At 33.1% G+C, this 22,859-nt stretch overlaps 1 protein-coding gene and 1 pseudogene across 1 annotated transcript; both read left to right on the top strand.

The window, feature by feature from the left end:
* Window positions 1-4,622: 4,622 nt before the first annotated feature.
* Window positions 4,623-7,783, top strand: LOC148627190 (zinc finger protein 862-like; annotated as a pseudogene).
* Window positions 4,623-22,843, top strand: LOC148627189 (coatomer subunit gamma-2-like). Its single transcript, XM_088569200.1, has 24 exons — window positions 4,623-4,712; window positions 9,744-9,793; window positions 10,468-10,548; window positions 11,024-11,095; window positions 11,372-11,451; window positions 11,949-12,024; window positions 12,312-12,404; window positions 12,787-12,873; window positions 13,206-13,322; window positions 14,003-14,043; window positions 14,469-14,670; window positions 15,107-15,217; window positions 15,558-15,658; window positions 16,127-16,199; window positions 17,675-17,753; window positions 18,146-18,310; window positions 18,624-18,699; window positions 19,164-19,390; window positions 19,667-19,744; window positions 20,024-20,166; window positions 20,645-20,813; window positions 21,142-21,239; window positions 21,733-21,871; window positions 22,381-22,843. The coding sequence occupies exons 1-24, from the start codon at window positions 4,673-4,675 to the stop codon at window positions 22,611-22,613; spliced, it is 2,631 nt and encodes an 876-aa protein (XP_088425326.1). The 5' UTR covers window positions 4,623-4,672; the 3' UTR covers window positions 22,614-22,843.
* Window positions 22,844-22,859: the final 16 nt, after the last annotated feature.

Here is a 22,859-nt window from a genome sequence, read left to right as displayed (position 1 = left end):
ATCACCAGACTGACAAGTTCAAGTCAACTAATCAGTTGTTATAGCACCTCTAATTAGATAACACATATATCGGTGACGATATTTCTATATCTGATGAAAATTGTGGTTTCTAATTAATTACTTAAAGTCATGCCGTCAGTTGATGATCAGGATCGTTCTTGGATTACGTAAAATCGAGTTTGTAAAGTGTGGTATATAGTGATAAGGGTGTCCGTCCTCCATTCCTTCCGTCCACCCTCCATTGCTTCCGTCCGTCCCCCATTCCTTCCGAGACTCAGATTTTATCCGATGATCCTCCTACACCACTGAATGGATGGGAAACATTAAAATTAAAATCTAGACGCGAGAGAAGAAAACTCCAAATAATGTATACACTTCACAACCAAATTTCACCTCACTTTCTGTGTAATTTACTTCCTCAAACAATTCAAAGTACTACTAAATATCCCCTAAGAAATGGTTCAGATATAATATTACCCTTCTGTAGACTTTCTATGTGTGCTAGTGATTATTATCACAGGGATTGCATATGCGCCTAGTGCAGGGGGAGTCGAAGACTACTACTGCCGCTGACTAGCCTACTTGTAGGTGAAAAATTCAAAACCGCACTAAAATCTAAAGTAAAAATCAATAACCCACAACATTATGCTTTTGGACCCAGATGACTTAATATTGTTCTAACACAAATGAGAGGCGGAGCATCATTTCTTTACTATGACCTTCATAAAGTAAACATCGTTGGTAATCCAACTTGCATATGTGGATTTACAGTAGAAACTCAATACCACAATTTTTTCGAATGTCGTTTATACAGTCTCTTAAGGCCGAAATGAATGAATGATCTTGCGTCGTTACCGGGAAATTTGCCAATTAATCTAGAACTATTTTTATATGGACATGATCTATCCGACGAACACAACGTATTATTATTGAAGTCTATTTTTGAAAATATAAAAAACTCAAAGCGATTCAGGAGTTTGTTACGCAGATATTTATGGTGTTCAAGGAAATCAGAGCAGTTAGTACTTGCTCTTAATAACTCCGGAAAGGCCAGCCGATATCAGCCATCTGGTTATTGACCCTGCCGCCGTCAGTAGTAACGTCTGCAGTAAAGAAAGTTTCTTCAGTAAGAATTGCTTCTTTTGGTATCTTCTGTTTAGTAGTATCACAATTAATACTTTTTGATGTCCTTTCGTTGACTTGTGACGATATTCATAGCAAAAAATTTAAAAAAAAAATTAAGGCTAAAATGGCATTTTCGAATTTTCCACAAAATGTCGCACAAGTTATTCCTAGATACTTTAATTTGCTCCATCATGAAATGAAGAAAAGCTCTTTAATAACTAAAATTTAAAATATTACCCAATCCCATGTAAAACAGGCTTCAGTGTGAAGCAAAATACTCATTTAGAGCTTATCAACACAGGAAAAGTCACATCTTTTATCTTTATAATTAAGAAATTAACAAGACATCCAGCATATCTGTGTATACCAAGATACCAGGTTCACTATATACTTTATTAGATATCTAAAGGTTCAACCCTGCAATTACATAATAATATATTTTTGATATCACATAAGACAAAACAGATAGACAAATAGACATGTCAGACACAGAACACTTATGTGTCCCTGCATTACAATAATTTAACACAGCTTACCATTCTACTCAAAAGTATGTATCATACCAAATATAACGAGTAATTCTAATATGCACTCACAATATATCAAATATCAAATATCAAATATGGAAACTGGAAGGCTAAATAGCTTAACTCTCAATGCAAAAAATATACAAAAGTACAAGACAAACATAAAACACTCAATTACCTGTCTATGGGACCAGGTTGCCTATTTATACATCAAAACTATATACTCTAACATTAATGTACCATATCCTGAAAAATATAAAGTATAAGCATATGAGTAATTTCCATGGTAAATACTAGATTTATTTCAAAACTGGCTAAACTGTCAAAACTAAAGAAAATAATAACAAAATGTAAAAATAAACTAAGATGCAGAGTAGACTCAAAATGTTAAATGAAACAAACTAAATATCAAAAAGTACTAGCACAAAATATAAGATTACAATGAAAGTATGATTACTACCACAATAATTACTGATTTACTATTCTTCAAAAATGCTCAAAAATACTAATCTCAAATATTAACACTCGGCAGTAAAAAACTTAAAGTAAAGAAAAGACAAAAGTAAATAATAGCTACCTCAAAATCAATCTCAGAAATCCCAAAGCAAATATGCTGAGACTTGTACCGTATACAATATGTCTGACTACTTCAAAGACAAAACCTCAACCCCAACAAGAAAAATCAGACCTCTAAGGCATTCAGACCTCTAAGGCATTCAGAACTCCAAAATCAACCACACCTCCAATAACTCATCTAATATTAAACTGTCACACCTGAACGCTTCCAAAATTACCTGTCCACTACTGCAATATAATAGATAAGCAGATCATAACCTGAAGATCAAAGTCAAATATCAATACTTTTACAAACACAGTAAAGGTATTCACCTGCTCTAAGAATAATGAAATTATTTATTTTATTGTCTAAATGAAATGTTTATAATACAAATGTAATGTTCACATAGCAAAGTGAAATATAAAGTAAAAAATGTAAGAAATGCACCATGGCACATTTGCTCAAATTGGACACTTAATTTTTCGTTTTATGATTTCCATATTATATAATTGCCGTCAAAAATGGGGATTTTTAGATTTTCATATAATTCACTCTTTGAGTGAAAATATCACAATTTCAACAAGCTTTTAAATGATACCGTACAACTGTATATTAGTTAAGTTTTTAAATGAGCCCTTGTTATAAATATTTGAACTATTTAATGCCCATTTGAGAGAAAGAGTAATCAAGGGAACCAAGGTTATAGCGGTAATCAAAAGAATGTAATCCAGGGACAAAGACCAGACATGGAAAACAGACATACACAACAAAGAACATTAAGTAACTAAAATCATACATACAAAGTAACAAAAGTAAATGAGCAACTCGGACTCCACTAAAAACTGGGAGCATGGACCAGATGCACCGGTAGGGTAAGCGTCCTCTGCTTTTCTAGAAACACTCGCCGAGTTGCTCATAAAAGTCAAGTCCGGAGTAGACGAAAGAGGAAAGGAAAACTATGACACGTTGAACAAATCACTTTTCATGGCGCAGATGGATACACTGTAACGATCCACGAGTTCATGAAAATAGCCATACCTTATCTAATAAATTACCTAAATATGGAGGACATTGCTAATTTTAATATTGTAAAAAGGCATTCTGTATATTATGATTTTAGAAATCGATGTATCCAATATATCAATTCCTTCCTGACACATGCATATATATAATTCCAAGTTTTTAGTGACAATACAATACTGCCCTTTCAAATACAGTATTTTGGAAATTACAAGTGAAATGATAAAAAATGAAATCCCGAAAATTCCTCTTTTTACCATAATTTCGGTATTGTCACTTCGAAACAGATTAATACGACGCTTGAAATGAGCAGATATGCCGATTTCTAAATGCAATATGACTAAATGTCTTTTTGCAGTTAGTATTGATATGCTAAAAATTCGCATTTTTTCTACATATTGAGGTAATATGAAATAGTTCAAATATTCATCATTTGTGTTCATTGAAAAGTTAAGCTAAAAAATTAACTGCGCCGTACAAAAAGGCTTATTTCAACTATGGTACTTTAAAGAATTGAAAACGACGAGTGAAAATATGAAAATCTGAACTCTTTGTATGATTATGTAACAATGGTAACCTCAAAACTAAGTATTCAGATTGAGCAGATGTGTTAGATGATTTGTTAAATAACACTATAACAATAAAATTGAAAAAGATAGCACTTTCCGTATATCTGTCACACCAAATAAAGCTAAGACAACGTAGCTTGTATGATATAATTTTACTGTCTTTTGTGGATAAAAATCTTTCGTAACGCAGTGTTAACCAATCGAACGCACGATATGAGTGACGCTGACGATCAGCTGGGTGTTCCTATACTTGGTGTAGTTGCCGTTTTCGTTATAAGAACATATACTCAATATGTACTTTGCACTCATATGGTAATCATGTCCGACTAATGGATTAATTTCTAAACATCCTTGGCCATTATTGTTCGTGAAAATCATTTATGTGCTTTGTAAGCGAAACATTTTTATATAATTATCATACTGGCAACTTTTTTTAAATGGATAAAAATGTACACTACCTTAGTCGACAGCGTTTATATGAAAATCAAGTCTGTATTATTAAAAGTAAGGGAAACTTTTATATATAATGATCACAGTAGCAATTTAAAATATGGACGGAATGTATGTTCTTACCTAAGTTTTACGTACCAAACTGTGTTGGTATGCGTGAGTTATTTGGCGGCAGTAAGGGTCATATTTTTAAATTTCAGTGGATTTTTTTTAATTGAAAATGAGTTTTTCCTTGACTTCATGATGCTGCCAATTAAAACATCTATATCAGCCTACATAGTATTATGACATCTGTTTTCGTTGTGTCGATTCATCGGGGTACTGATCATGAATTTAGTCTTACCTTTATTTTTCGATTCTGCGCAGTTATTCCTTGACGTGGAGAAAAGTGTCTTCCGGTAGGCGACTTCGGAATCAAAATCAGAATGCATATGCTCAGGCGGGACAAAAAAGAAGAAGAAGATGGTAATTTGATCTTAGAAAAAGCCAAATATCAAAATTAAGCGCGGCCAAACAATCTTTGTCTTCATTTTTGTCATGTCTGTCGGATAAGTTCAACAAAAAATAGCCTTTACCCTGCCCACTCATATACATTTTTTTTTTAATTTATCGGGTAAGTTGCCCGTTATTCCGGCCAGTTGTGTCGTGTTTAAGATTAAATCACGAATGATACAAGAAAGACAATGGACTTCAATGAGAGCGAAGCATAAGGGAATAAATCTTTTTAAGAAGTAGACTTAGTCGAATTTGATCATGATATTTTCATTTTTGAGACTTGTAATATTAAAAGAAGGGTATTATCATGATTTTTTCAACAAAAAATTAGCTTGAGTAACATTGACATCTTTGAAATGTTTTGAAGGTATGGTCTAAAATGTGTGACCTGTACACGTACCAATTTTTCCCCATACCCAAATACTACTTTGCCAATTTCTTCATTATTGCTTGATATTTCCAGCTGAAAGTTTTTACACATATTCAAAATGATATGATGGTTAGGCTAGAATTAATGATTTTTAAAATGTTTGTTGAAAAAATAGATTTTATTCGATTTTGTTTTCAAAAGGTCTAAAATGTGTAACCTGAAATTCCCGTACCCAAAATCAAAGTCCGGTATTTTATGTTACCTGTACTAATTTATGGCGTATTTGACATTAAAAGTCATAATATCAAAATTTTTATTGACAAGAAATTAAAATCGCGTCAGACTCTGTTAATGAGATTTGGTTTTTCATTCTGGATAAGATCGTATCCATTCTTTGCAGATACAGGGATTGATACTAGGTACGGTACGGAATTCAAATTCAATCACTTCTTTTTTAAAACAATATCAAATCTTTCAAAACTTTATCTAAAGTCATAAAGTGAATAGCCCTGTGCAGGTCCTGGTGTTAAAAGAATAGGCCTGAAGCAGCGCTAAGCTTGTCGTAAAAGACGACTAAATAGTGCTCAGAACCTTAGCCAGGGGCTAGGGCACTTTGCCCACAGAGCATCTGGGATGTGTGCCCCAGATGGTGGAATGGGGTACCCCTGGCATGTTACATGCTGGGGTTGTCAGGCTATAATATGGAAAACCTGACCGCAAACCCAGGGATTTTCCGAGCGCTCGTCACTTTCGTCATTGGCGAAAGCCTTTTTATATTCCCGAAAAAAAATTTGGTTACTTTCGTCACTTAAAAAATCAAAACGTATAATTTTTATCGCCACTAAAATTCGATTCTTACTACAATTAAACGACAAGTTTACGACCCAAGCCAATTAACTGTCAATTAAATGATTTCACCTTAATCCCAATAAATTGGTGTCGATGTTTACACAGGTAATCCTATTGAAGTGTAACTGCGTAATTGAATGATAACGAGCCGACAAAAGAATTATGATTAGTTAAAATTACGGCTTGTGTGTGACATTTTGAGCTGCTCATACTCAAATTCTCAAGAGACATAAATAGATAGGATGAATCTATTTTCGTCATTCTTGTACATCGTCATGATTACAAATTTCTTTACTTCTACACGTGACCCTGAGTCACAGGTCACACAACCAAAAACCCAAAAATCTACAAAGAAAACTAGGGCAGAAAGAATTCAAAATTCAAAGAAGAATGGTCAAAGATATTTCCAGCTATTTATTTTGACCAAGAGCAGAACGCAATGTTCTGTTCAGATTGTAAAGCTGCCAAACTCACCAACACTTTTACGATTGGATGCCAGACACTACTGAAAGACAACATCCAAAAACATATCAAAAGCGCCGATCATAAAAGGGCCATTGAGACCAAAACAATGAGGAGCAACTGGGACCAAGGTGTAGCAACTGTACACAAAAGCCATGAAAAAGACGTGATTGCTACAATGACCAGTATTCTGTGGATGGCGAAGACAAACCAACCGTCATCCAACTTGACCGATCTCAACTCTATTCCCTATCTAAAGAAATATCAAGGTGTGGTAAATGAAATCTACAAGTATTACATTACTCCTGTAAGCACACTGCTGAGTTGAAGGCCATGGCATTGATTTTTGATAAGGTTGAGAAAAAGTTTCAGGAGGTGTTCAGTACTAGGTGGTTATCTTTTGAGGGAACAGTTGGTGCACTCCTTAGCAACTTTGATATCATTGTTGGTTGTCTTCTTTCTGATGAGGAGAGTGGTAATGTTGTTGCAGGTGGTTTGGTCAGGTTTGTTTCTACCTTTGAGTTCTTAGCTGTATCACACCTTGTTGCTGATGTTATGGGTATTGTCTGTAGGGTAAGTCGGGTGTTTCAGAGGGAGGATCTTACTTTCACTGTTATCAAAGACACTCTTGATCCAGCTTGTTCTGCTCTTCTTGCTATGAAATCAAGTGCAGGTCCTAGGCTAGAATCCTTTCTTTCTGTGGTTCCTTCTGAGGTTCAGGATAGTGACAATTTTCTGTTTGGAGGTAATCTTGTGAAGGACAGTTCTTCTCAGAGGTCAAACTTTGACAGTCTTAGGGTAAAGTTCATAGATCAGTTAGTATCCAATATGAGGAGTAGGTTTCCTTCTCAGCAGGTTTTTGAGGGTCTGTCTATTTTTTATCCTAAGTTAGTGCCTTCTAGTGGTAGTCAGGAGTTGTTGTCTTACGGGAAAGAGCATGTTGAGTTTCTTTGTAGTTACTTTGGACAGGATAGGGATGGTCACAAGGCTTTGATCGATGAGGTTCAGTTCAGGGAGTAGTGGCTGTTGTTTAAACATGTCTTGACTGGTTATAAGGATGTTAGAATTGATAATGTGATTTCTTCTGTTCTGGCCAAGGATTCTTTCTTGTTGGACTTCCCTAATGTTGGCAAGCTTCTTTCTATATGTCTGCTCTCTGCTATTTCTTCATTTGACTGTGAGAGGGGCTTCAGTAGATACAATCTCATCAAGACTTACCTTAGGAACAGGTTGAAGGTTTCATCAGTTGACACTCTCATGAAGTTGTCTCTGCATCCAGTGGGCTTCAGGGATTTCAATTATAGAAGAGCTTTTCAGTTGTGGGCTCTTGTCAAGGATAGGAGGATTCTTCATTATTAGTTCTGAGTGTATTATGGTCAGTCAGGGACATTCCAGTCTCTGCTTTAGTGCTGAAAGACAGTGCTATTTTTATGTCTATAGATATACATGTATGTATTAACAAATAACCAACACAAAGTTTTATCTATATATTTTATTATTAATGTACTTTATACTTTTTATTGTTACTTGATGCTGAAAAAGAAATAAAATATATGTAATAAATATGATTGACTTTGTTTTTATTATTCTTGAAATTTGGAAAATACCCGACCGCAAAAGTGACTAAAGCCTTTCAAATCCTGGGAAAAACCCTGCAAACCATAGTGGTGCACCTTGTTGGGAAAGATGCCACGTTCCTCGCACGTTAAAGAACCCTACTGTGGTATTCTTCCGGAGTAGGAACCATAGGGCTCCGCCACAGGAGGCTAAATTGCCAGACCCTACCCAACTCTCCCTATTTCCAGTGGCAATCAAAATTTGTCTACCCCATTGTCCTTGTGTCCCATCCCTTTTTCATGTCATTATCATTTCATGTTTATCGTCTGAATATAGCTGAAATATTGCTGCTCGGACGATAAACCCCAACAACAAACAAACTTGATTAGAAATTAATTGAAACAGACTTTCCCACACCTCATGCAATTTTCAGTTCTTAACATACTGTAAGAATGGATATTTTAGCAAAACAATATTTGGGTACGGGGAAAAGTTGGTACGGGTACGGGCTACACATTTTAGACCCTACCCCTTTTGTATAGACAGCATTTTTTACCATTTCTAAAGATTCAATAGATCGTGATGTACATGTAAAGTTCGTTTCTATACATTTGAAAGTGAGCTTTGCTCACCTTTGATATGAGAAAGGCTCTAGTCTTAAGTGAAAGTGAAGCATAAAGTACAACAAGTAAGTTCCGTTTTAAACGAGAAAGACTCTGTTCATGTCATTTCAGTACTTTCCTTCAAAATTCTCAACTATTAGTCTGAAGGATGACCAATGACCTTGCAATATACATCCGATAATAATCGATTATGAAAATCGCAATAGATTTTTCACATCTAGATGGTCAACCTATCAATATGAGACTTTTATCGATCATCACTAGTAATTTATTAGTAATAATTATATCCATGTCAGGCTAAGGGTAGAATGATGTGCCATTCAAAAAGTTGTGTTTCTTTTGGAATCGCAGAGTTCTAGCTCTTCTTCCAACATTTTGGTTGTTCACGCATGCCAAGCTTATCTGGTTTGAAAGGTTTCTTTTTCCTGTACACTGGACTAGATTGAACCTGCATTGTACATGTAGATAAATACAATTTCAAAAGTCTATAGGTTAGTAGTTCTGTGTCCAAGTACACTAACTTGAACATCATGTACAAAATGTATACATTGTAATTCTAGAAGAATTTCTTTTTGCTGCATCCATGATAATTTCCATACAGCTGCAAAAAAATTGTGTTCTATAATGGTATCATGCTGTTGTCATCTTTGAGTATAACTGAATGGATCTTTTTGACATTATACCACAAGGTGCCATATCACAATAGGAAACTTTTGATTGATTGATTGATTGATTGGGGGTTGTGATTTAAACCATTTATAAATTAGAGACAAGCACTTTTATGGTTTCTGGGCAGTAACTTGATATAATTTGAATGAATCTCTTTGAAATTGTACCACAAGGTGCCATACATGAAAGGAAAGCTTAGATTAATTATTGGGGTTGTTACTGTCAATGAATAAGAGACAAAAAAGGGTCTAGAAACAAGCCTTTTCATGATTTGAATGTTAGTGTATACCGGTAAATCTCTTTGAAACTGTACCATTGGGCGCCTTATCACTAAACGAACACTGGGATTTTCGGCTTTTTTATTTGAACTGTTCACAAATTAGGGGCTTTCTCATTGTTGGGTGCAGCACAGTTTTGACAGACGACAAGTTTGTGTTACTGTCCACTAAAACTTTATTTTACTTATTTCAGGAGGGGGTAATCCATTCCACAATCTTGAGAAAAGTGTGGTTTTACAGGAGGTAAGAATTATACTAACCACTGCTGACATATATATGTGACAGTATGTTTATCCAATATCAAATGATAATTCATGTAATGTAAATCCATTAACAAATGTAATCAAGAACTTATAATATTTTTTGTATAATAGGAGAGGGACAAGTTAAACCTTAAACTTCCCAATGAAACAGGTGTGGCTCAATTCAATCCAGAATTGATCTGAGATGACAGCTACTTCATGTGATTGATTTTGTGTTTGAAATTAGTGTTAGAATGATAGACATTGTTAATGAAAAATCATGCAGGTCTATAGTAAAAGACCAGTAATTTTATATAATACAACAGAAAATTTGCAGCTGTACATGTATGATGAAATAAGTATAGTTTCGAACACTGTTCACACTTGTCACATACATGTAATTCATTTAATTGGCATTTTGAATAGAAATAATGCCATTTATGCTTCTTTTTGGAATAAAAACACTTTCCTTGACTTTCCAGTAATTAATCAAAGTGAAATAAAAATTATGTGCTACATGTAAAATTATACATTGATGTACTTAACAACTAAATTTGAAGAAAATCATTACTTATTGCACAAGGATGTTTCTTGTTGACAAGCTCATGCTTTCTGTCTTTGGGATGAGATGTGATATAGAAAAAAGTGTTAGTAGACAAATTACTTCTATTTCAGACAAGGTTATTTAACGAGACACCAATAAACCCTAAAAGATGTGGACATATCTTGACAAAACTTCTGTATCTCATCAATCAGGTGTGTATTATTTTGAACTGTTGCAGAGGAATCATTGGTATTTGAGTTCAGTTGTATATATACGAGCTTGCTAACACCGGAAGCCAGTGTCAAAATACATATGTGTACACTTAACATGATTAGAACAGATTTAATAAAGACATATGATAATGTTAGTTTTGAACCCCATTTAGTACATATGTAATAGGTTAGGTCTGTGTGTAGAACAGCTACAGTTTTGGCATCTGGTTCGATCCTGGAAATTTTGCGAACAGTGATTTGTTTCAGTATTTATGAGGGACTGAGGAAGGTTTGGATATTTATTTTTTTTTTTCCTTGGTCAATTTCTTATTACACTGGAATGTCATTAAATAGATGCCAGACTTTTCCATTGTTCTGTTATATTTAATGTAAACTCTTTTCACGGTCTGATGCACTTAGCTAATAACTCAATCAAAATGTCAACAACAATTATGTTCCCTGTATTTTATTACAGGGAGAGAATATTGGCACTACAGAAGCTACAGAAGCATTTTTTGCAATGACCAAACTTTTCCAGGCAAAGGATGTAAGTTTGTATATCCATGATTTAAAATAGAAATTATGATAGAACTTTCAATATTTTACTAGATGTTAGTATTAATGACAGACTGAATATTAAGGTTTAAAAGAAAAAGCTAATAACTCAGTATTTTTCTTTAACAGCTGTCATATTACCAATTAATGTAGTAAAACTCAGTAGCTCTGTGTACAATTTGCCCGTAACATCATCCTGTCATTTGTGTCTGTTCCAAGGTTCAATCTTCAGTAGTATATTTTGATCGGTAATTTTCTTGTTTTTCAGCCCGTGTTGAGGCGTTTGGTGTACCTTGGTATCAAAGAGATGTCAAAAATAGCCAATGATGTTATTATTGTAACAAGCAGGTGTGTAGTGAGGGGTTGTGTTGTCTTAAACCATAAATATGTTAAAATAAAGGAAATTAGGAATTATAATAAATAGATTACTGCATTTGATTTTTTACTTTTTAGCTCACCTAGCCGAAAAGCCGTATAAGCTATTGTCATCGTCATCATCATGTGGTTGTTAGCTTTTTTCAAACATCTTCTCCTCTGTTACTGCTCATCCAATTTGATGGAAACTTGGCATGATTTTTTTCTAAAGGTATCCTGCACAAACTGATCATTCAAAATTTTTTGAGAAATGTCAGAAAGTATGATACCCTTGCTTATTTAGTGAATAGGGCATGGTTTGCCCGGTGAGTGCTTCTGGTCTTCGAGAGCCTCTTTTTGTTTTTCATTGTTCTGGCTTCACAAGCTGCAATAAACAAACATTGATTTTAATGTAGTCTTCAAGTTTATTTTGTTGTTCTTTGCTTTACAGTATCCATGACATTAAGACATTGGTAAATTTTTTTTTGTAGTTTGATGAAGGATATGACTGGTAAAGATGATCAATTCAGGGGACCCGCCATTAGAGCTCTATGCTCCATCACTGATGTAAGTTTTCCAGCTTATTGGGAAGCAGGCACTTCAAGAATGATGTACATGTATCAAATTTATGCTGATTACATTTAATTACAGTAGTGTATACGTATAACAGGGATAACAGGATTTATCAACATATCAGTGACCAAAAATATTTTGAAATTTGATCTGTAAGCATCATCTGTCAGATGTCAGTATTGACTTATTTTGAAAATCTTTCTACTAAAACATGTCTTAAGAGTCAATTATCTGCCATTTTCACTTATTGTTCAGTTGTGTGATACATTGATGTATTTCAGAACACCATGTTACAGAGTATTGAGAGATACATGAAACAAGCTATCGTAGATAAAAACCATGCTGTTTCTAGTGCTGCCCTGGTTTCTTCTTTGGTAAGTCTGAGAGAGAATATTTACTGTCCATGTCATATATATCTTTTAGTATTAATAGTGCATGTGTCTGTGTCAGTTTTTTCCTAATTGGAAAAGTTAATAACCTGAACTACGTAGCCAATTTCGTCCTCTTTTGATGAAAATATTGCAGGTGAAAGTTTTCTCATAATTATTTGTTGTATTTATTAACCTCTCAATGAAGATAATTTCATTATAAATAAAAAAGCATCTTTTTACTTTGCTTCATATTTGTACACCACAAAATCTCTTCAATTAAATCTTCCAACAAAAATCTATGCTCTTTATCAATAGTCATTCACAGTAGATTACAATGTGTCTTATCCATGGTTACTGAATAAATGTTATTGGTGTTCCCTTATAGCACCTCAGTAAAGGAAGTCAGGAAGTTGTAAAGAGATGGGTGAATGAAGCTCAAGAGGCTGTGTCTAGTGATAATATCATGGTGCAGGTAAAGTCTTGACAAAACAATGAATATTGGTCATTAGGCAGATTTCATACTAAATTGTTTATTTGTTAAATTTCCAGTTAAGTCTTTGTATAGTTGTTCATATTTAATTATATAAGGAACACTTTCACCGAGAAGTTAAAATCAGATTCCTGTGACTTATTACCTTGAAGTTTTTTCCCAATATTATTTGTGCTACTTCGTTGGTACTTATGTACCTTAATTAAAATTTCACTTAAGGACTACTTTCTTGTTTCTTTCAATGTTTATTTAAAGAAGTCAGTGGTTAAACCAAAAATGACTGTTAATATTAAATTTGAACAATATCTTTGCAGTACCATGCCTTGGGACTTTTGTACCACATCAGAAAGTATGACAGGTTAGCAGTGACTAAACTTGTCAGTAAATTCAGCAAACATTCACTTAAGTCGCCATATGCTTACTGTTTGTTGGTAAGTCATTAATGAATCAGTCTGTGAATCTATAGATAGTTATTGATAGTATAAATACTACTAATAGATTAGTGGATATATGGACTTGATTAACAGTTAAACAATACCCTACAGCCCCTTTTTTACCAAGCATTTAGAATTCTGTTGCACAACAATTCAGCAGGTTTGAAATAAACAGCTTTTGTGTTCATTACTTGTGATTTATTAACCTTTATAATCATATTGGAATAGAATAGACATTAAATTGTTTGCATAGGGTAAATTTCATGTTAATATAGCCACCTTTAAAGACTATAATAAGAAGAATATATATATATATATATATATATATATATATATATATATATATATAGATATATAGATATATAGATATAGATAGATATAGATATAGATATAGATATAGATATAGATATAGATATAGATATAGATATAGATATAGATATTGATATTGATATTGTAACATAACCCCCAAAGAATGAAAAATCAACAAAAAAAATACACTCCCAATCCCTTCCAACATCTGGCATTCAGATAAATTGAAACACTTAAATCCCTACCAGCCTAGCTATCTTTCAAAAAATCGATTTTCTGAGAACCAGAGAACCAATTTTACATGGCCTTATTCTGTAATTGATTTGGGGAAAAATAACATCTTAAAAAAATAAATTTGAATATTTCAGATCAGAATAGCCAGTAAACTTATGGAAGAAGAGGGTTCTGGGTAAGTTTAATGCATATTGAATGACATATGTTGGTCTATAGGCACAATGTTCAGGCTTATCTATAAACAATGACATATGTTGGTCTATAGGCACAATGTACAGGCTTATCTATAAACAAAGATCTTGGTAGCTTGTGCAACAGAAATTTGTTTCATCATAGTTTGAGTCTCCTCAAGTTCTTTGAAGATTCATACAATTTTGGCTTATATTTGACAAACAATGAAATTTTAACACACCCATAGTTTTCATTTTATTTATGAACCCATGATATGGTTTATGTTTTTTTTCAGTTTTTTGGGTTTTTTTTTGTTTTTGCTTGATAAATGACAAACACATGAGAACATGAATTTGATAACACTTCACTGCATTTAGAGATATAACATGGTATTTTTATGGTTTTTAAATCTGTTATTTATTTTTGCAGAACTGATAGTCCAATGTTCGATTTCATTGAGAACTGTTTAAGACATAAGAGTGAGATTGTAATCTATGAAGCTGCACATGCAATTGTCAACCTGAAGAACACAACTGCCAAAGAGTTGTCATCAGCCGTGCCTGTACTCCAGCTGTTCTGTAGCTCTCCAAAACCTACTCTTAGGTTTGCTGCCATCAGGACTTTAAACAAGGTCAGAATTACTTAGAAATTACTCTTTAATCAGCTGTTTTGAAATGTATTTTTACTTGAGTCTTTTGTTATCCTTGAGTTAGAAATGAAGAAGTTAAAATTCTCAGTTATTTGCTTCATTAGTTCTTATGAATTACCAAGGTGGAAAAACGTTATATTATAATTGCGAATTTACAATTGTGATTTAGCTGCTGTTTGGTCAAAAGCATCACCATTGCCATCTCTTCATTGATTTAAACCTGGTTTTAAATATACTCATGTTTTCAAAAAATAATGTATTAGAGATGTCTTTACAAAGGTAATCTGACCATACACTGGGGGTCAAAGATATTTGAGAAAGAAACTAATGGATCTGTGCTATGTATTTTAATTTTCCATTGGAAAGATCATAGGTAATATCATTTGTTAAATTGGATTATTTGATTTTTCTATTAAAGGTTGCTATGAAGCATCCTTCAGTGGTATCATCATGTAACTTGGAATTAGAGAACTTGATCACAGATTCTAACAGGAGCATTGCAACATTGGCCATCACCACATTACTCAAGGTTTGTCAAATGGGACGTCAGCCTTATTTAGATTTGGACATAGAAAACTTCAATACATGTAAAATGATTGACTTTTCTGCCTATTTCAAGTTCATTGCAATAAAATAGTTTTAGATAAAATATTTGTATGGTCCTGAAATATTTTATGTTTAAACTAACCTTCGCTATCTGTTTCACGTTAAATGGTCATAGACAATTTGTAGACAAAAATTTGAACACACTGTTATACTCGAGTAAAATTGCTTTAAGTGGTACTTGGTTACTTATAACATTGAATTATGTGTTTGGTGCTATAATACTTGAAAGTGTTCATTATTTTGTAAATTACTATACATTGCAGACTGGCAGTGAAAGTAGTGTGGACAGATTGATGAAACAAATATCCAGCTTTATGAATGAAATTTCTGACGAGTTTAAAATAGTTGTTGTACAAGCTATTCAGTAAGTGTAAAATAAAGAAATAGGTTTTTACTTGGGATTTACATATTCATACCTGTTACCTCCTTCACATTAAATGTCAATGATAAATTTAAAATCCCTAGTATAGTAATGTAAGATGTGTGAGGTTTTTGGTAAAAGTTACCATATTTTCTTTGAAAAATACTAAATTATTGAATTTGCTTTTAAGTAAAATCTCTGGCTAGAGACAATGACTGTGAGGGAGAATCTTTCTGTTTTTACCTGTTCCAAAGGTTAACAAATATGCATGTTGCAAAAATCTACCTTCAAAACCTTTAAAATTTTTATTGTAGAAATGATTTTGAAGAATAATATTCAAGATATTTTCGTTCCGCTTCTCTGAATACTTTCATGTACATGTAGAAGTTTAATATCGTACAAAGGAATATTTTAATCTTTAAAACATAACAGAAATTACAACGAACTTTTTGATGTACCATTTGATTTCAGGTCACTGTGTTTGAAGTTTCCAAGGAAACACAATGTTTTGATGAACTTCCTGTCCTCCATGCTAAGAGATGAGGTAATGTAATTACTACAAATAAGCGATTTGCATCCATGAAAAAATTGAATACATGTATTTGTTTCTGTTTAAAAGTTTTCTTGAACTTTCATGCTCTACAAATTTGGTATGATGTTGACACAACCCTTATTGACTGTTTGTGGTTAGAGATTACCAAATATAGAATGTTTTCTGACAACAGTCATTGATACATCAGCTTAAAGTTAAGTTTATACTAATAAAAAACTCTTCCATCATTATTAATTGCAGTGAAAATTTAAAGCCTCAAAAATATGAACGGGTATTTCCAGAAAACTCAGGGATCGCACTGGGCTTCGCCAATGTCGCAATTTGCAATTTCTTATTAGGTCTGGTGACAAAAATAATCAGTTGGCAATTTTCTTGGTGCCTAGGTTTTGTATATTAAAATTGACATGAAGTTTGTCAGCAGCGGATGTTCTCTCCAATTAAACAATTGTGTTGACACCTGGTCAAAGTTAATTGACCATAACCAATTTACAACTGAAGCCAATCAAAAGTAATTATACCAGGTGACTGTGACTCACAATATCCTCCTGGGAATTGTCAATCAGATGTAAATATATTATAGAGCCAATCAAAACTCTTATCATCTGGTCAAAGGTAAACACAATCATGGCCATATGCACGTGGCTACATACAAGCTTCACAGCCCTGTTAAACCATATGATATATTCAGAAACAGATTTACCTTATAACAGCATAAATCAAATCCAATTAACAATGATTATCCCATCAGGAAGTGTCTAAATACTTCGAAATGAAAGAATTGATAAAAGAAACTGGTATGTGGATTTTTGATTCCTCGAAAAACATGGGCACCGTTTCTAAAAGTAGAACATAGGGGTCAGACAGTAGTTTTTCACATGTATCTTCAAAACCGTCAGGTTTATCCAAATTCTTTCAGTAGCTGAAATGATCCATATTAATAGGACTACAAAAGTCTTCAGACTCCTTGTAAGAGTTATTGCCCTTGAACGGGGAAAATGACATATAAAAAGTGACTAATGGTTTTATATCCTGACTAAGACTAGAGCTAAAACCTGCTTTATACATCTTGGATACATGTTTGTCATGAATGAAGGGGTTATTTTGATGAACTGACAACTCACTGGACTTAATACTGTCATATTTAAAAAAAAAAAAAATAGAAAAAAAATATTTTGGTAAAAATTGGCAACAGAAATTAGCAGCTGGTGATTTTTCTGGTGACAGAATTTTGAAAGCCAGAGCAGCCCCTGAAACTATGACTAATTATTTTACTACACTTCACAGAAGAACCATGTGAGTTTAAACTTGATTAAGATTTCTCATGTCTTATTTTGAACCCCCATTAGAAGCATAAACTGTGAGTTTAATCATATACTGTAACTGGACTTTGGTGAGTTTCTCTTTTCTGTAATAATAAAATAAGATTATTGACTGTTTACAAGGGGTTGTTGCATTACTATTTGTAGGGAGGCTTTGATTACAAGAAGGCTATTGTAGAGAGCGTTATCATCATTATTGAAGAAAACCCTGAAGCCAAGGAAGCTGGTAGGTTCCCTATTATAGTGGGGTAGTAAAGTTCACTTTAGGTATTTCATAGTTGATCTGTGGGAATCAAAATATAAAAATGATATGAGAAAAATATTTGACTGTCCCCATTGATGAATTGTATTTTTCATATCTTTTTGCAACCCTTTGAACATTATATTAGATGTCTTCAATCTTCAAAAAAATCTCATTTCTAATTTTGAACACAAGAAAGAAGGGGACAATTATTAAGATACATTTTTAAAGTTGATATACTGCCTAAATATGAATTCTAAATGAGCAAACCCAAAATTAGAATATTAAGGCTCTTAAGGGACCATGATTTTTATTTTATTTATGATTATTTTGTTATAAAAATATTTTATAACTGTTATAAAAATGTATCATAACAGGACTGGGACATCTTTGTGAGTTCATTGAGGACTGTGAACACACTGTTCTGGCTACTAAGATCTTACATCTGTTGGGAAGAGAGGGACCTAGAACACCAACTCCATCCAAATACATCAGATTTATCTACAATAGAGTTATCCTGGAGAATGCTGCTGTCAGAGCTGGTATAATATCAATTCTTACTTTGTTATGTATTGCATGGCTTAAGTAAGATATTATTTAAATATTTTTTGGTCCATTCTTTTCATGTACCATTTATAATTTGTTGAATTAGATCTAATTTATATGGGAATTGTATTGTAATTCTATTTTAAGTAGATTTAGTGAGAAGGGGGTTCATTCTTATAAGCAAGTAGTAAATTTATTCATTCAATAATAATTTAATTTACTGTGAGACAGAAAAGTGGAAAGTCATTACAAATGTCTTTTTCTGTTAAGTAAAGGTTACAATATATCCCTGTTCTATCTTTGTTACAGCTGCTGTGACTGCTTTAGCTAAGTTTGGGGCTCACTGTGAAGAATTATTACCTAGCTGTTCTGTTCTTCTTGAAAGGTAGGTCGTAGGTTATGACTAACTAAAGTCAGTAATTACATCCTTGTATGCATCGTTATTTAAGAGTATATTTGAATCAACCTGTTGATCTGTCAGCCTGTCAGTCTTCCAAGTGCTACTCCTAATCTTCCAAGATATTTTATTGAAACTTAAGGCAGAGGGTATTGAGTGTGTATATACTTACCTTGTCTTGTCTGTTAAAGCAATGTTTTCTTAGCTCTTCTACCAAGTCTCTCACCAAAAGTTGACAAAGATGGTTAATAACAAGAAAAAATTCAAGTTTTTTTTTTAAATCTTTTATCTGGTCCCTTGATCTTTCATTCTTGGAAGCTACATTGAGTCTGCAGCATAAATATTATAGAATAAGAAAAAAACTGTCAATATATACCTCCTTTTTACAAAATGGGTATAAAAACAGAAAAACAAATGAAGACATTGATTTGATGTTCACCATATGATTACAGGTGTTTACTGGACACTGATGATGAAGTCAGAGATAGAGCGACCTTTTATGTGGATGTTCTGAAACAGAAACAGAAGGCCCTTAATTCTGCATACATTTTGAATGGTTTACAAGTCTCAGTGGTTGGGTTAGAGAGAGCACTACACAATTATACATTAGAGCCATCAGAAACTCCATTTGATCTTAAGTCTGTACCACTAGATACACAGCCTGTGGGTGAACAAAAAGGTAGGGTGGAAAGTTTTGTCTATTCTTATGGTCTACTTTAATGGGGGGATTATCCAAAACAATTATAATTTGCATGTATATAAAATATGTCTGGTTAATATTTGTCCTCAAAGGCCTTTTAATACATAACAATTTAATACTGTAATACTTGCCATGCATAAACAGTTTTCATGTTTACTGATAGGCTGAGGAAATGAAAAAGCAATTTTTAGGAAAAAATAACAACTCTATGATTTTATAAGATATCTTTTATTACTAACATGGTGTACTTTATAGGTGTAGTTAGAGAACCAGGAGAGATGGCACCTAAAGCTGCTGATAAAGTGGTTGCCTCCACCCAAGATATCTATGCTGGTGAGTGAACTTAAGTGTTTTTTTTGTTGCTTTGTTCCTGAATTATTGTGTACCTTACAAACTCAAATTATTATCACTATAATATCAGATAGTATGTATCTGTAATTTTTATGTTCCCATTGTATAAGTCCAGGTATATCCGAAGATAGACCCCTGTTAGTTCCATTTACCTTTAGGGTGTGTGTGTCATCATCGCCGTGCATTTACCCTCTGTTTTTGGTTATTTGTCGGAATGTTGCATAATTACGGTTATATGCCCTTTTCCATTTGAAATTTCAGAACAACTTGGAGCTATCCCAGAGTTCTCCAATCTTGGATCACTGTTTAAATCCTCCAGTTTACCTGTAGAGCTTACTGAGTCAGAGACAGAATATGTTGTGCAGTGTGTCAAACACTGCTTTGGTAGATATATGGTGTTTCAGGTACACAGAATAGATACTCTTATTGTTAATTTATCATTATAGTAACTATCTTTTATCAGTTGTGGAATCATTTATTGTAATGTATTTGCCCATGGAGGGCTATTGATTAGTCAAATAAACTGGTATAATTACCTACACAGTAATGATCTAACATCACTAAATTTTCCCTGTGTAATAAATTTCAATAATTCACATGTGAAATAAATTTTGTAATTTCACTATCAGACTTTCTCCTGCTAAAATGTCATACCTCAAATATCAATTCACTGACCACAAAAATTTTGTTGAAAAAAGCAATGAATTAATGAGATAATCTATATAAAAAACAACAATTGATTATTGTGAATAACCAAAACGTTATTACTCATGCCAGGAATGTTTCAAGTTTTTGTTCACATTATACAAAATATGGTGTGAAATATGCATGATAGTGAAAGCATTTCGTGGTAGTTAACTCTTAATTATATACTTATTACAGTTTGATTGTACAAACACTCTGAATGACCAAGTCCTAGAGAATGTTACAGTACAGATGGAGCCTGCAGAAGGATTTGATGTCATGAAATATGTCCAGTGTCCAAGTCTGCCTTACAATAAACCAGGGACTACATACACCATGGTTAGACTTCCTGAAGACCCAACTCTAGGTAGGTCATTTATTAGAATAGATTTATCCAAGACTAAGGTTTAGAACTATAATAAAATACATATTTAAGCTTTACTACTGTCGGTCTTAGTACTTTTTGTCTTTTAAAACTGTTAAACCTTTTGTTGGAGAATTGTAAAATTTGGGAATCAGCTTTCTTCATGATCTCATTACTATGTGTATGACTTAAAATTTCAGTTAGTCTTTTTTAATTGATATCTTTGTTTTAATGTTTTTATGCTGTCATATTCTATCGACACCTATGTAAGTTTATTATGCTTAAGAATCTTGTTCATATATAGATTATTCTTAATTGCCTTTTATTTCAGTGACTGGAACATTTAGTTGTACTCTGAAGTTTATTGTCAAAGACTGTGACCCCAACACAGGGGAGGCTGATGATGAAGGATATGAAGATGAATATGTGGTAAGGATTTGGAGCTCTTCATATGTCTATCTTTACCCAAGTTTGTAGACACTATTCACTCCCATCTTATGTATCTACATGTACATTAATAGATAGGTTTACAAATTAAATGTTAATTCTGTACAAATTGGCTGTGTTTTTTAATTACAGTTCTTTGACTTTGTGTTAATTCTGTACAAATTGGCTGTGTTTGCTAATTATGGTTCTTCGACTTCAAAAGTTTCATAAACATTTCACCTTTCTTAACATTTACTTAAGATTTGCTATTGTCATATCATTTATCTATAACATTGTTTGAATCAGTGGGTTAATTTTTAAACTGTAATAGACAATGCATTTTCATTCTGCAGTTAGTAGGGGCTATGTTGCCATTTCAAAAATCATCTTTATTGGATATTTGAATTTTGATATTGGTTCTGTAATAATAGTTGACATCATTGATTCCGGATGCTTTTAATCATCACTGAATCAATCCACATGTGTTCATTTTTAGTTGGAAGATGTTGAAGTGACTGTTGCAGACCATGTACAGAGAGTGATGAAACCAAACTTTGGAGCATCATGGGAAGAAGTTGGCCCAGAAAATGAACTTGAAGATACATTTGCCCTTTCCACTGTCAAATCTCTAGAAGGTAATATTTGGTAAAATTTGTTATACAATGTATACTGTAATTGTACTTATTTTCTTGTGATACTTATTTTCACAAATTTTGCAGTCATGTACTGTCTCCAAAAATGATTACACTGGAAAGAATTTCTGCTATTATTCTTTACACAAAAACTATGTTTTCCACGAAAATAAGTTCAATCCAGTAAACATTGAACAAAGTGTAAAGATACATCACCATTTTGTCTGTCTATTGCATTATTGCTAGAAGTTCTGAATCAAACCACCAAGTATTATACCAAATTCCTTAGAAATAGTGATTATTGGTACAGTCTGTACAGGAAGCAATCCTATCCATATTATACATACCTAATGTAATCAGTAATTAAAATTTGCACCTCAATTTTATTTTGAACAACCTTAAATTGTGTAAATAATACCTGCTTGTCATGAAGTACTGTCAATGAAGTCTGTTGAATTTAGCTTTTGAATCATGTCCAAAGCTCATGGATATGTATTGTTTATGTGTTACAGAAGCAGTTAAGAATATTGTCCAGTTTATGGGAATGCAGCCATGTGAAAGATCAGACAAGGTTCCAGAAGGAAAAAGTTCTCATACCTTATTTCTGGCTGGTGTTTACCGCGGTGGGCATGATGCTCTAGTCAGAGCCAAACTAGCCATGTCAGATTCTGGTGTTACCATGCAGTTAACAGTCCGGTCTACTGATCCATATGTATCTGAAGTTCTAGTAACTGCCATTGGATAGACTTTTTGTTTTTGCAATATGTATTTTTCAGATTTGCTTAAAAAATATCTTTATTGTGGGATTTTCCCTTTGAAATTTTTGTTGATACCTATTATAGAAAGTGATGTTATGATGGACTTGATGAAGGATGAAAACTTAATTTGGTTGAGGCTAATATAATTTATTATGGTAAATAGATGAGAAAAAATGTGATATCAATTAAATGTCTTGTCTGTATACAATGGAAGAAATTACTTGTTTATCTAA

Source organism: Perna viridis, chromosome 1 (assembly GCF_037379345.1).
Source record: "Perna viridis isolate PV_CMFRI_1.1 ecotype Kerala chromosome 1, ASM3737934v1, whole genome shotgun sequence".
Classification (NCBI taxonomy): Eukaryota; Metazoa; Mollusca; class Bivalvia; order Mytilida; family Mytilidae; genus Perna; species Perna viridis.
Note: the sequence above shows the minus strand (reverse complement) of the source record. Positions and strands in the feature narration are given on the sequence as shown.